This window comes from Sander vitreus, chromosome 15 (genome assembly GCF_031162955.1).
Source record: "Sander vitreus isolate 19-12246 chromosome 15, sanVit1, whole genome shotgun sequence".
NCBI lineage: Eukaryota > Metazoa > Chordata > Actinopteri > Perciformes > Percidae > Sander > Sander vitreus.
In genome coordinates, this window is record NC_135869.1 from 6,678,459 (window position 1) to 6,693,057 (window position 14,599).

Genomic DNA, 14,599 nt, shown 5'->3' on the forward strand with positions numbered 1-14,599 from the left:
TGTTTTCATTAGCTCTAGCCCGGTTAGTTATTGTTAGCAATACCAGTTGATAACAACGCATTACGCCGTTTTTTGTGCATGCAAACAGCGTAACATGTCCACAGATAGAAGTTGAGCATGCCTGTGTGAACGACTGATTTAGTAACGCAAATAAGACAGAAGTGCTTATAACTTTATGTTACTGCAGCTTTTCACAATAGCTATGTTGGATTTTGAATTCGTGCTACTGCGAGATTGTACGACTCGAGTTCCGAGCTCGTAAATCCGAGGTCAGGGGGCGTGTTTACGACTTTGACCTCGTTAAAACCGAGTTGCGAGGTAAATAGAACGCAGCATTACACAGCGACAGTTCGGCCTCCCGTCTTTTCCAGTTCCTCATCTTCTCCTGTTCATACTGGCACTGGCCGTCTGAAAAAAAGCTCGCTTTCACTGGGTGTGCGCTCAGTGCCACGCTTGAGAAGAAGGGAGGGGTGCAAACAGACGTTAGGCGTTCTGTATCAACCTTCTCATCGAGAAAACTCTTCGAAAGACACTTCAGGTACATTTTAGTCTTGTTTGATAAACTCTCATCGAGCTCCTGGCCCACTTTTTCATTTGAATGCATTATCTTGCTCTCTTTTGGCTTTTGTGCTTCGCGCGGGGTGGGGTATGTTGCCGAGCATGAATTGAACACTGTTGAATAGCAGGGATGTTACACTTGGCTACAGTGCATGTATGCTAACACACCGTATGCCTACTTTAACAAAAGTATTGTGCAACGTAAGTGTGTTGAATTTCTGGTTTGTATTTGTTGTTTTGGTAGCTGTTTCTTTCCATTCACACAGAAACATAATGTGACGCCAGTGATGGAGAGCTTCATGGTTGCATCGTAACGTTAAGTAACGTTAACTAGCTATTTCCTTCAAGGAAACTGGTTTGGGCTCAGCCACATTTAAACAAGTCCTCGCGATTGCACATGTATTTGTTATTGTTACTTTGTATTTATGTTGTTACTTACAGTTTAAGCTAATTAGGTCTTATTAGTTACTTGTGAAATTACAAGTGTGTTACGACGTGGAGTTCTGACAGCACCTTATCTAACGTTACGGAACATTCGAGTAAATGTTGGCAAATTCTATGTGACGTTAGCATATTCACAAATACCACCCTAACGTTATACATTCAAATGAAACATTTATCAAATATGAAAGGCTATCTATCCGAGGCAATATTCCAGATAAGCTCATTACGGCACTGCATACCCTAATAGTCAGATAGTAGAGCTAATTTCTTGTTGGCTGACGTTAAAATTAATTTAGGCCAATAAGAGAAAACAAACAACCAAAACAAAAACAATATTGACAATAAGAGCTAAAGTGTTGGGTGTTACGCCTATGAACAGTTTAACTTGTGTGCCTCGAACAAACAATAGTCCTTAGTTTGCAGACTTTATATATAACACTGGTCTAGCTAATATGTGAATATTGTATGTACGGTATGTGCCGTGCACGCGCGTTTCTTCCCGCCGCACTCAATCCGCGCGCTGAGCCTGTCTGACTGCCTGACCACCTGCCTTTTCCTCGGCAAGTAAAACCTGTTTGTCAACATTGTCTGCCTGCCGATGTAGTATCACACACCACCATTAGTACTTCTACTAGATTCCACTACATAACTTTTTACTTGTAGCAGAATGATGGACTATATATCAAATGTATCATAAGAGGAAACTCAAAAGAGGGCTCCCTGTATCTGCGTAACTGTATATAGTTGTCATCATCCACTATGTGCCAGAGGCCTCATTCATCTGCAACAGCTGTGCCTTACTCTGCCTGTTAAAAGTACAGGACGCTCTGAGAGCTCTCAGGCTTTCCTGTCCTGTCTCACACACACACACACACACTGTCACACACTGACAAAAGCTTTAGAGAAATTGAACTTTTGGATCTGACAGATTTTTTTTATTTTATTTTTTTTTCATCCTGAGTTGTCATTATCTATTTGGCCAGTAAAGTTGAGCAGCACAGCAATGACTTAAAGCTCCTTTTTAAGTTGGCAGCCACGTGTCTACATTTTGAATCGGTCACAGGAAGTAAAAGAGCAAAAACATATTAAGCCAGAGATAAAACGGTCATGCTTCTGTATACTCAGTAACAGATTGGTGTGGCAACACCCTGTCTGCTGCTGCTGAAGGCTGAATGATAAATATTCTAGAGTTGGGCCAATTTCTGGTTCCGCAGGTCCGGTGAACGAGGCTAAACCGGTTTGTTTGTAGTCACTGCACAGTGGCTGCCCTGCTGTGTTTCACGCTAGCATTTGCTTGTTTGTTTTTTATGTTTACCTGACTGATTGTGACTGTTTTTATCGCCACACCTTTCCCACATCGAAGCAGTAATCGTGTATCTCGCCCTGTGGTGCATGATCAGGTTAGTTAATGAAGGTCCTGTACGGTAACAAGGTTTTTTTCTTTTATTGAGTGCCCTGGTCTATGTTATGTATAGTGATGTCTATATGTCTAAACATTATAGTAATTTTTGTCTTGTTGTCTTTATGTTGTCAAAAATGGCTTGTGATTTCCGCTGCAACCTAATTTCTCCACGGGGACACTAAACTAATCAACTTCTCAGTAGCTTCGCTGTTTTCTGACTCAAATAGTACGGTGGCATCCACGCAAGCTACATTTCCCCGCGCATTTCCAAAGCTCAAGTGCAGCGGAGGAAGACCAGAAGGTTCATCTTTTGTGGTGACAAGACGATATACGGCAAAGAAAACTGAAACCGTGCCTCCAGATTGGAAACATTTCAGATTTCAAGCCAACGACACGATGTACGAGGCTAGATCTCGTCTAAAATGTTTAGCTATCGTAATATCGTTGTATGACACAAGTGTTGTCTTCCGGGTTTTAAAGGCTTCATTACAAAAAAGTGATGTCATTTTCGAAAGATTTACTAGTTGTTATTTGCCTTACCCCACTTAGTCATAGACCTCAACAGTCCCGCCCACAGCTGACTCCGGAAGTAAAAATCCCATTGGTTTTCTCCGTAAGGATTTAGAATATCAGTCATAATGTCTAAACCATCCGAGGTAGACTGACCCCGAGCTACGTGGTTGTGAAACGACAGTTTCTGCTCCTGTAGAAGCTAGAAGTCCGTATGAAATCAACCTTGTTTTAAGAAAAATAAGTTTTATCCGCAACCTTATGGAGAAAAACTACACATAACAGCAGCGGCTCTGATTGGTCCAACTAGCTGTTACCATAGAAACGTTTACCGCGAACGGCTAGAGCGAGCTTCTACCATTCAAGTCTATGATAGTTTCTGTACACGGTCTTGTACTTTTGCCGTTTTCAAAATGTTGTGTTTTTTTTTGTTGTTTTTTTTTGCGCCGAATCAAATGTGTTATGCTCACTATTCATCTCGTAGCTGGTTGGCTTGGTTCCAGACTTAAAACTCTATATATAAACAGTTTTTGAAACGTCAATGAAACAATTGAATGGGGAAAAACACTTCCGGAGTCAGAGCTGTAAAAAAAGTGGGCGGTCACTGTTGAGCTCTATTGTAACCACATTATTGGTGATTATTCATCGATGTATTTGTTCATAAATATCGTTATTTGAGTTTATTTATCGCCCAGCCCTACAATGAAAGAGGTGAGCTGAAAAGTACACTCTCATTATGGGCTCTCTCTTCAGTCTCATTCCGTAGTGGCTGAGTGAAGTGCGGCACCTAGTGGAAAATTCAATACTTCAGTTTGGCTTAATATCAATCGGGTTTGAAAATGTTTACACTGTTCCAAGCCTAAAATATTGCTGTCCAAACTCCCTGAAGCCAGAATTAGAAATTGATGGTGCAAAACCTTAGTCCCATTGCGATGTGACTATTGCAAACGCGCATATTGCAATGTTGATTCGTGCAGCACTAATTTGAATAAATTCTAGGAAGGATTTCTGTGACATGAGAAATACTTTGAATGAGTCATCAAGGTGTCCTCAATGTGTCCTGGGTGCATTCCCACCTGCACTTAGAGCTGTCCACTTGTGAACTAGGCCACTCAGGACAGATTTTAATACCAGGTGGAAATGGGGTCTTTGTGTCCGCCCTGTGACCTGTCCAGGGTGTACCCTGCCTCTCGCCCAAGTGTGTGTAAGAGTGTGTGTAAGAGTGTGTGAGGGTTTAACAGCAGACATTTTGACTTTTCATACTAGGAAAATCCCCGTTGTTACTTATAACTAGGGTTCGTTCCAAAATGTCCGATACCTGGTGCGGCCCTGGTGTGTGCCCCATGTAGGCAGAGTCCTTTGCAGCGGCCCAAATTCCAATACGATTCGATACAGCTTCTTAAACAATATATATATTTTTTTTTCGATAAAAAATTAAATTACAACATTACACATTATGGCACAAATCTTTTAATTTATGTTTCAGCTCCTACTACGTGAGCGCCGTCTCTGTGCGTTTTTCCTGCCTGTCTCTACAAGCGGCGACACACCAACCCGATAATTGGCCGTCGGACAGTCTGGCGAGGTCAGTGACTCGAGTCCGTTCGGTGTGTTCCGTGCCGTCGTCCGTCCGAGTAGCCGTCGGCCTTCATTTTGGCCGACCTGACGTGTTGCGTCGGAGGGCGGGCAGTCGGACTCCATGACCAATCTGATTGGTGGAGCGCTAACCCGGAAAATGACGAGCGGGATGAGCGTGACTAAGCCTCTCAAAATCTGACAAATCTTTTTAACTGACCTTTGTCGATCTGAAATGAAGACCGATTCAGCAACTGCATGGCCTATTTCTCGCTTAAAATGTTTTCAAAAACACGTTTCGGTGAACTACCTTTTGTAAAATATGAGATCATATTCTGAACGAGCCGCCATTATGTCCGGTTGAAAAATCCGGGAGCAGCCAGACCCACGTGACGCATTCGTCCAATCAGCTTTTCATTTTTTGGGCGACAATACAGATTAGCGCCGCCTGCTGTTATGGAGACGTATTACCAGCTCAAGTCGGCGTCACTTCGGTGTGTTCTGAGGCAGTTTTTGGACCTCGCGGAGTCCGACTGCCTATTCTGCCAACGGTTGGGTTAGTGTGTCAGGGGCTTACGACATGTAACGTTAGACAGCCAATCGGCAGCATTATTAGATCTTGGTAGAAGCATGCTGCATGCTCATTGGCTCACTGACTCTGAGATTTACTCCTTGGGTATTGAATGACAAGGCATTTTTTGATAGCCAATACTTTAAAGGCAATTCGGTCGGTGCCTAAAAAGTACTGAATTCCGTACCCAGCCTTACCAATAACTCAATGGCTCTATTACATTTTGTTCAAGTATATCAGTAAGCCATCACGGTGTGACATTGAGTCAGCATGCACAATACCAGGACCCTAAAATGGATGCTTTTCCTACTGTGACATGTTTCTGTGAAAAATGCCTATTCCTACCTTGCCATCAAGAGCACCTATGAAAGCCTTTGCTCTTCAAGCACAGCTTTTGAGTCTTTTGGATGTCCGGGTGTTGTGAAAATAACAACTTGTGAAGCTAGGAATGGCTTGAATCACTTTTGAATCTCTTCAGGAGGGAAACAAAGATACATACATATTTGGTTTAAATTGATTTAGGGATTTCTCCTGCTCCCACTGTACTGAAACAGAGTTGACCTCTGCTGTCCTGTTGACGGCGTAACTTGTTAACCGATGAAATGGACGTCCATTCATTTACATAGTGCAGCGTTTTTAAAAACGAGGATAGTCTATATCCTAGCCATACGTTGGCATCTTGTTACCAATTAGTGACTTACACTCTCCATGTTGTTTAGCTGCCAGTTTGATTCCACAGCTAGTAGCTCATAAGTATTAAGTTATTCATAATGTCAGACTGACGCCGATGGTTGCTCAACAACTGACTGTCCAGGTAAATACTCTAGTATTTTTCTATTCCCACAGTAAATCAACCCAGAAAGAGGAATGCAAGTTTGATCCTTTACCTCTACACAGTACATTCACTCTCCTAATGGAAGAATCAGATTCACTCGCACGATAAAAGTGCAGGAGTTTGTCATGGCAACCTTGATGAACCAACTGCCAATCAGAATTATAAGGACATATTCATACTGAATGTAGGACACCTGATATTTCCTGGATACATGTTTGATCTTTTAGGAACTGAGCAGGTTTAAAATGACAGAAATGACGGAGCTTTGCTTTTTGCTTTTCATGTCTTGTAATTAAACCTGCTGTATAACACAACGTAGCATGAGCAGCTTTCACTCTGTATCCATGGTGGTGCTGCAGCATGATTCAGCGAGATGACAACATTCCACTGACACATTAAATTACTCTCGTATTGTCACACAGAGCATTTATACAACAGAGACAGCAACAACACTGAGCTGCCTGCTGGCTTAGAAATCTAGCTCTCATAGACCGGTTATGTCCTAAAACTAATTATAAAAAGGTTATTAAATGCTGTTTTATAATCTGTCAAAACGTATGCAGCAGTCCCAGTGGAAAAATGAATCTGCACACACATTGCCATCACACAGTTCTGGTTAGAAATCGGCAAAGTATCCCTTTAAGTGTACGCTATATTTACAATATTTCCACTGCTCTACCTTGCCGTCAAGACGGCCTTTTCTGCTGGGGAACTGAAGCCGTTGTATATGCTCTTTTTAAAGCAGTTAGTTGCTGGGCCTTTCTTTAGTGATAAACACAATGATGACTAATCATCAGTAATGTGGATATAATGACTAAGTGGGTAAAGGCAATTAATAGAACAGTTACAACAGTCTGGTAAGTTCAGAAAATGACATCACTTTACTGTAATGCAGCCTTAAACCAAGACAACACTTAACGCCATATTACGATCTAAGACGATATCTAGTCTCATATCACGCTATTGATATAATATCGATATATTGCCCAGCTCAATGTGAAGATGTGACTATAACTTTCATATTGCTATACTTGGTGACCATCATAAAAGCAATGGGTCACGACAGGCCGTCACATGTTGTCTTATATCACAGCTTAGAGGCGTTGTTCGGCCCGACGCAGATTAATTGAATGTAGACATTGCTGTCTAACTCTAATAAACAATTCATAATTGCTTAATACAAGGAGTGATATTGGTGTTTTACATTTTTGTTCACTTGTGTTTCCATAGCGATGGCTGAGGCCCACCAGGCAGTGGCGTTCCAGTTTACCATAACGCCAGAGGGGATTGACCTGCAGCTGTCCTATCAGGCCCTGCACCAGATCTACCTGTCAGGAGTACGATCCTGGAAGAAACGAGTCAGCCGCCTGAGGGTGAGGATGATGGGAAATCGCTGTGTTTGTGTGTGTGCGGTTCTTGTCCTTACATTTAATATTTATGCTGTCGTCAGATATGTCTGTATCTTTTGTTTAATTTACCACTTTTTAGTGTAGACGTTAGTAAGATTTGATGTTTGATAATTAGGTTTAAACTGAGCCAGTAAGTACAGTAACCCTCTGTGGTTAGGGTTTGTTCCGTCCTCCGCTACGCGCCATTCCACACCGGGAGCGTCTCACAAGCAGAGTGTCTTGCCTGCCCGACTCGCAGATTCTATTCTCTCTTCAAGTACTTGAAAGAACAATGACGTGTTTATTAAGCTAGTAATCTACCTTCCACTCCAAGCACTCCTGTCATTAAACGCCATGCATTCTCTTTTCTGGCGTTATCCTCATAGAAAGGATCTCTCATGTCTATTATGTTTTTCTACCTCCAAGATGAATCTCTTGTTGTCCGTGGTGTTGTAGAGGAGACGTTTATGATATTGGAGGGGGGGCGGCGGTGTGTGTGTGTCTGTCTGTCTGTCTCTTTTGGCTCTCGCTGTTTCACTTCCTGCCTAGCTGTCCGAACGCCCCGCTGCTCACGTGAAAATAGACCTGGCGCGTATCTTTAACGGAGCGGAGAGCCGCTTCTGGGACGCGGCTGGTGGAAGCATTGACTTTAAAAGTCGTGATTGTTTGCGATGGCTGCGGAGCCTCCGGAATGCAGCACAGACGCGCTCGGTGGAAATAGGGGGTAGGGCATAAACATTTTAGTTTGTTTCCGGTTTCCGACCGACCCTGTCAATATATGTGCGACCCAAATTTATTTTATGAGCTTGGGGAAGAAATGATACAAATTAAATAAATACACAAATCAAAAGTTTGAGGCGAACTATAATTGGTCATCAGTCGTGCATGAATACCTGCAGCAGTGTTCGACACTGACAACACATAGCTCAGTTCAGCGTTTACTTGCAGCTCTGCTACAGTAGCAGATAACCTTTAACGTTACTTGCCGGTCACATCGTCTCTAAACCGCTCACAGTGAAGTCCCGCACGGATCAACAGATGTTTGAGTCCGGCGGCAGATTAATGCGCTCACGGATCCAATCTTTGCAGATGTTACCGCTCGGTGTTTGGCTAGCTAATAAGCCGTTAGCCTGTTAGCTTGGGCTTTGTCCTCCGCTCAGTTTAACCGCTAGTCACAGAACAAATAATCAAGTTTGATTTATTGTAACTGTAATTTTGTGGAACATGATGGAACATGACTCCATTTCCCATTACTCCGTCCTTTAACCAAGTATTTAAAATGGTTGCCAAACAATGTGAGGTGGACATTTGTTTGAAAGCTTCTTTTCTACACAATTTGATGGTCAACACTGGACTTTTTAAGTTTCAGAAGTCCCTTACAACTTCAGATTACAAACGTTTATAGATTTGACACCTGTAATAACAGTGACATGGAAAATAATAGCAGGCCTAAAAGGTCATCTGTACTAGTTCATTTTGAAGAACCAATTCCAACACAAACACCTGGAAACCACAGAGCCCTTGCAAGCACTGCAGTGCTCCATCAAGGCTACTTCAAATTTCAAAAGGCATCTAGAAGTAAGTTAATAGACACAGTCTTTTATTTTGAAAACCATCTCTTGATGGTATTAAGCTACTGATATTTGATATCCTCAGTGTTGGGGTCACTACTCAAGAACGAAATGAATCGCATACATAATTAACGGTGCCTGAACCGATACTTTTTGAGGCCCAGACATGATTAGGTGAAAGGACAAATTTAACTTAAAACAGCTGTCTGTGATGCACATCACATTTTTGTTGTTTGTTGGGTAACCCGACACATAGAAACATATTGCTACTTCTATCTCAGACACAATGGTATTTGTTAACAGAAGATTTAAGCTATTAGAAATGTAATTATTTCAATATGGATATTTGGCAAGTACTGTACGACTAGGGCTGCTTTGGTATATGAAATCATGGTTATTAAACCCAGTTACTCGTTGAAATTTATTGAACTTAAAGAAATGGTTACAACGGAATTTGCTCTCCCCTTCTTGCTCACCAAACGCAGCTTCTCTCCCCCCATCATCTTCACCCGCGCTGATTGTTAAATGCCACCGGATACCACAAACGGGACCTCGCTGACTATTGGCTGAGTGAGTTTAGCCTTCAGGAGGGGCGAAAGTGTGTATCATTCTAAACAAATATGTGTAAAATAGCAGTTTTTCTCGAATACTTTGTTTTTGTGATTGTTCGGAGCCAAAATCACAATGAAAATTCGATTCATTGCACAACCCTTACCCTTACTTTTATTTACATAGTACATACAACAACTTGCTATCCTTACACCCCCGGAGAAGGTGTGTAGGGGTGTTATTTGTTTGCAACAGGGAGCTACACGTAGAAAGCCTTATTACAGGGAGGGAGTACATTCCCATCTGTATAGTTTGACAATAAAGAGCCTTTCCTAACATGTACTGACATGCAATTTTGCCCCTGCTGGGATGACATAGACATGGAGTATGTGTCTCTCTCTTTTCTTATCCTGCCAGTCCATGCAAGTGAATGTTGTGAGGCCAGATATTGTTCATACCCACACAGAAAACTTTCCAGTCAAGATTTGAAAGGTTATAAAGATACCATTGAGCCATGTTTACCTTTCAGGGAATGTACGGTATTTGAGGAAATGGCATATCTGGTAAAACATCTTGGTTTTGAAGAATTGAGTCAATAATAAACACAATGTCAGATCAAGTGGATACAGAACATGTACGTCATGTTGTCATATATGTTTTGGACAAAACGTTAAATCCACGTGAGGGGAAACGTAAAGGGAGCATCAGTTTTTCAAATGTTCACTCTGAACTAGAAAAAAAACCTCACCATTGTTTCTAAAAGGAACCTCTGTTCTCAGCTGTTTTGCTCATTGTAAAAGAGTAGGAGTGTTTCACTGATCCCAATGCCTCCTTTTGTTTCTTCTTTTGCCAACAGAACAGGGTGATCAAGGGAGTGTACCCTGCCAGCCCTTCCTCATGGCTCTTTGTCGTCATAGCGATCCTGGCCACCATGTACATGCGCTCGGATCCCAGCATGGGACTCATCACCAAGATACAGCAACACCTGCCACTAAGGTACACAGAAATACAGGAACCTCTATATGTACCTTCTTTAGATGGAGGATAGGAAGTTGGTGATCCATGCGTTTTTAATGTCACTCTTCTGTGGCACACATTGTGCGCGAGAGCCCGTTTTACAATCAGCTGGGAGTGGTAATGTCTATAGCAGCATCTTGGCATTACCTTGCGGCAACTTCATAACTCCAGTTTAGAGGTGATTTTTAATTTTAGTCTACATATTCTTACGTACGTCTGTATGAGTGTTGTCTTTTCCTGTTGCACTGCAAGTGGCTGGCCAGTTTTTTCATTGTGGATATATTGCCAAAAATGAACCAATTAACTCTTATTAAGAAATTGCAGTTTGTCCACCAGAGAGCACTGGCGAGTTTATTTTTCCATTGTAAAATGTCCCACTTATCTTGGTCACAATTTAAACAAAACGAAAAAAAACAAATCTGCACATATTTGGGAAAAAATAAATAAATAAATAAATAAATAAATATATATATATATTTCTGATTATGATTTTTTTAACTCCGAAATATCGATATCTACCTCAAAAATCTAGTAGTGGTTGAGTTATACTTGAAAGTGCTGCCAGCTAAAAGCGAAAGCTTCACAAGTCCAGTCTGTCAAATACTAGTAACATGCAAGCGGAACAAGGAATGACTAATCTAAACAGACATTACTTCTGAGCGCATAAAACTGAGTCATTCTTTAGTAGTGTGGGTGTGATACCTGCACTTCTGAACTCTCCCCTACTTTCCTACCAGTCTATTTACTAACTGTAGCTTTAGATACTTACAACACCGCTGACTCAGTCTCTACCTCACACACACGCCGGCTACATTCCATCTTGATGATAATCATTCTCAAATGTTAAGTATAAGCAACACCGTATGTGACTAGATGAAAGAAAAATGGACAGGATGGAGGTGAGGGAGACTGTAAACTGGCATTTTATCTGTGTCACGTTGCCGTTTAAGGACACTGCCAGCTTTAGATTTTTGGAGTGTTATTTATTTATTATGTGCTCTAGCTTTTCCAATGCTTGAGACACAGATATGCTAATAATCACTGCTTCTTTTTTCTTCTTTTGTTAAATTGAAAAACCTTTATTTGAGTGACGACCCCTAAACCCCCCTTCAAATACGGGAACCTAAATCTTTTCTAAAGCTAGAGGAAACACTGACATCCATCTATGATGTAAGAACAACATTCATTCAACAGCCAACATTCATCATAAAACAAGGGCAGGTAGTTGTGGTAATAAATACAGTATATTGCACAGATCAGTAAAATGAATTGTAAAAACACTAATAATGATGTGGAAAAATAGGGGAACGGAGTCATTATGTGTCTGTATGTAGCGTCTCCCTAAGGGCATGGTGGCCAGGGTAAGAACTAACTTGACAACTAGACATGCGACGTTCCATATCTAAATTAATATTAGCATGTTGATGGCTTCTGTTTATGGATATATATACCATTGCCACTATAAAAGGAAAATCTAATGCCTAACATAGGGCTAGGCAATATGGAGAAAATCAGATATCGGGATATTATTGACCAAATATGTCGATATAGTGACAATATTGTCGGGTTGACTATTGGTGCTTTGACAAAATACTTTTTACAAATTATTTAGATGAATAATCATCAATAATGTGGATGTAATGACTAAGTTGGTAAAGGCAAATGATGGAACAGCTAGAACAGTCTGGTAAGTTCCTAAAATGACATCACTTTACTGTAATGCAGCCTGTAAAACGAGGAAAAGATCACACCATATATCGATATTACAAAATCCAAAAGCTAAGACGATATATTATGTAGTCTCATGTCACGATATCGATATATTGCCCAGCCCTAACCTAATACATTCTACATGCATTTATCTGAATATTCTTTTGTGTCTCATTATGTTCTGTTGTTCAAACCACATTATTATACTCGGGTTTCTACATTTGTCTTTTCTCATTCCTGCTTTGTGTGATTCTGAAAGGGGGGAAAAAAAACCCATCTCTTCCTCATTGGTCCAGCAGATGTTGCTGTTGCACTTTCGTAGTCTTTACTTATGCTTCCTCACATCCTGTGTTCTGAATACCAGCTGTTACCTTCACTTCAAAACCTCTGCTTTAAGCTTTTTTTTCCCCCTCCCACTGCGATAGCACTATTTAACAAGAGAACAGGGTAATTCTTACTTAATTCTTACTTCTTACTAAATCATTAAATCTACAGTATAAGTTGCATTCATTACCATAACCGATTGCTGTCCCTGCACCAGTTTTGGTGTTATTACCATTATTATTATATTATTACCATAAGCTAATGAATTGTGTAACATACTACTGTTTTCATTCTTAGTGTTTTTGTACTTCACATGAGCTTACCACACCACAATTGGACCTCTTGTGCCGGACAATTAGTTTAACTCTAGCTACCTTCAGTCAGAAAACTGTTTTTCGATTGTGTTTTGTTTGATTATATTGCTCCTGGTTTAAGCTCCAGGTCAAATAAAAAAATGCCTCAGGATGTGCTGAAAATGTTTACACTGACAGACATGCTGTTGTATTTACATAGCCAGTAACTGTTCTATCTCCCCCCTTCTGTCCAGTCTTAGTGCCGAGGAGCAGACCATGCTGTCTGTGCTGGTCTTTAGCACTCTGCTGTGGCTCTCCCTCATCCTCGCGCTCAGGTTCTGCCTCAAACTGCTTCTCTCCTACCACCAATGGATGTTTGAGCAGCATGGCCGAGTTTCCAACACCACAAAAGTCTGGGTGGTAAGTCATGCTTCTACTTGTTATCGCAGCCTGTGGCTGCTCTGCAGACGTTTTTGGTTCGTGGACACAAAATTGTGTTTTGTGTAGCGGTTATTGTAACAGCATGGTATCTAACGTCTTGCTTTTAATTCCAGTACAGTATGTTGAAATTGTGGCACCTTTTATACAAGTGTTTCTAAAAATTTCACAAACCTCTGTCTTTCTCTGTTTCTCTCAGACTCTGCTGAGGTTATTATCAAGCAGGAAGCCTCTGCTGTACAGCTATCAAACCTCTCTGCCTATCTTGCCCGTTCCTGCCATCAAAGAAACACTGAGCAGGGTGAGCGGACACACCTGTACACATGCTAAAACATATTCATGGGCACACACTTGTATACAGTATCTACGTATATAGTATATAATATTTAATGGTCTAAATCAGGGGTCTTCAACATAGACCCCCTACTACATATATTGTATAAAATTAAGTTCCAGTTATTAAACTGGGCCTACGATAACATGTGGGCAGCCTAACATACATGTCAGCTATACATGTGGCACAGTAAATTCCTGGTATGAACTGGATCTGTGGAAGGCTACCTTAAGCCGCTTTCTGACCAAGTAGTTACAGGAACGTAGTTATAGGAAAAGTCCACTTCTAAGCAGATCTACTAACCACTCTCCCCCAAAACTGTTTTTGCCATTTGCATTCACACTGGCCAAGTGGCCATAGGGACTATAGGGGGGGGGGTAAGGGAGTGACGCAAGCACGGCAACGGTCTTTATAGCATTAAAATCATTAAACAAATTAAGAAAAGTATGAACTAAATATAATGTATATAGCATATTTGTCATAATATAAACGAGTCTCCCGACGTGTGTGTGGTTCCCGTTAATCTTATGATGGACATGTGTTGTGATATTTAAACAAACAAACCGTCAACAGCTAAATAAAAGCCTTCTCTCAGCAGTCTGAGAGACCTCCAGCTTACAGTGGGATCTCTGCGACAGTGGCAAGGAAAAACTCCCTTTTAGGGAGAAACCTCGGACAGATCCAGGCTCTTGGTGGGCGGTTGTCTGCCGGTGCCGGTTGGGGGTGTGATGAACAGTGGCAATTATAGTTACAATAAATATGCAGGGTGTAGCAGGACATAGCATGATGTAGCAGGGCATAGAAGGGTGTAGCAGGGCGCCTAGCAGGACCATGGTGACAGCTGCAACCATGATTTAGGTGCTACCCTAATCCAGGGAAAACTGCGGGGCGAGAAAACCTAAGGACTCTGAGGAACAAGCTCCCCAGAGCTTAGTTAGTAACAAGCATTTGCCCACAGATGAAAAGAGAGAGGAGAGAGGAGCTCATTGTGTAAAAGGCAGTCCCCCTGCAGTCTAAAATTATAACAGCATAACTAAGAGTTGCAGAGATAGACCTTTTCAATGGGATTCCATTGCTAGG

At 41.4% G+C, this 14,599-nt stretch overlaps 1 protein-coding gene across 3 annotated transcripts in view; it reads left to right on the forward strand.

The window, feature by feature from the left end:
* The first annotated feature begins 298 nt into the window (after positions 1-298).
* The window catches only part of cpt1a2b (carnitine palmitoyltransferase 1A2b), a 46,393-nt gene continuing 32,092 nt past the window's right edge, over positions 299-14,599 (forward strand). The window contains exons 1-6 of one of the 3 annotated variants that reach the window (XM_078270412.1): positions 299-538; positions 2,369-2,402; positions 7,126-7,268; positions 10,260-10,399; positions 13,002-13,167; positions 13,385-13,486. In XM_078270412.1, the coding sequence (XP_078126538.1) occupies positions 7,128-7,268; positions 10,260-10,399; positions 13,002-13,167; positions 13,385-13,486 (549 nt within the window). In that variant the 5' untranslated portion in view covers positions 299-538; positions 2,369-2,402; positions 7,126-7,127. Of the gene's footprint in view, positions 539-578; positions 760-2,368; positions 2,403-7,125; positions 7,269-10,259; positions 10,400-13,001; positions 13,168-13,384; positions 13,487-14,599 lie in introns of those variants that run through there. The other 2 variants (XM_078270411.1, XM_078270410.1) reach the window with 2 other exon arrangements.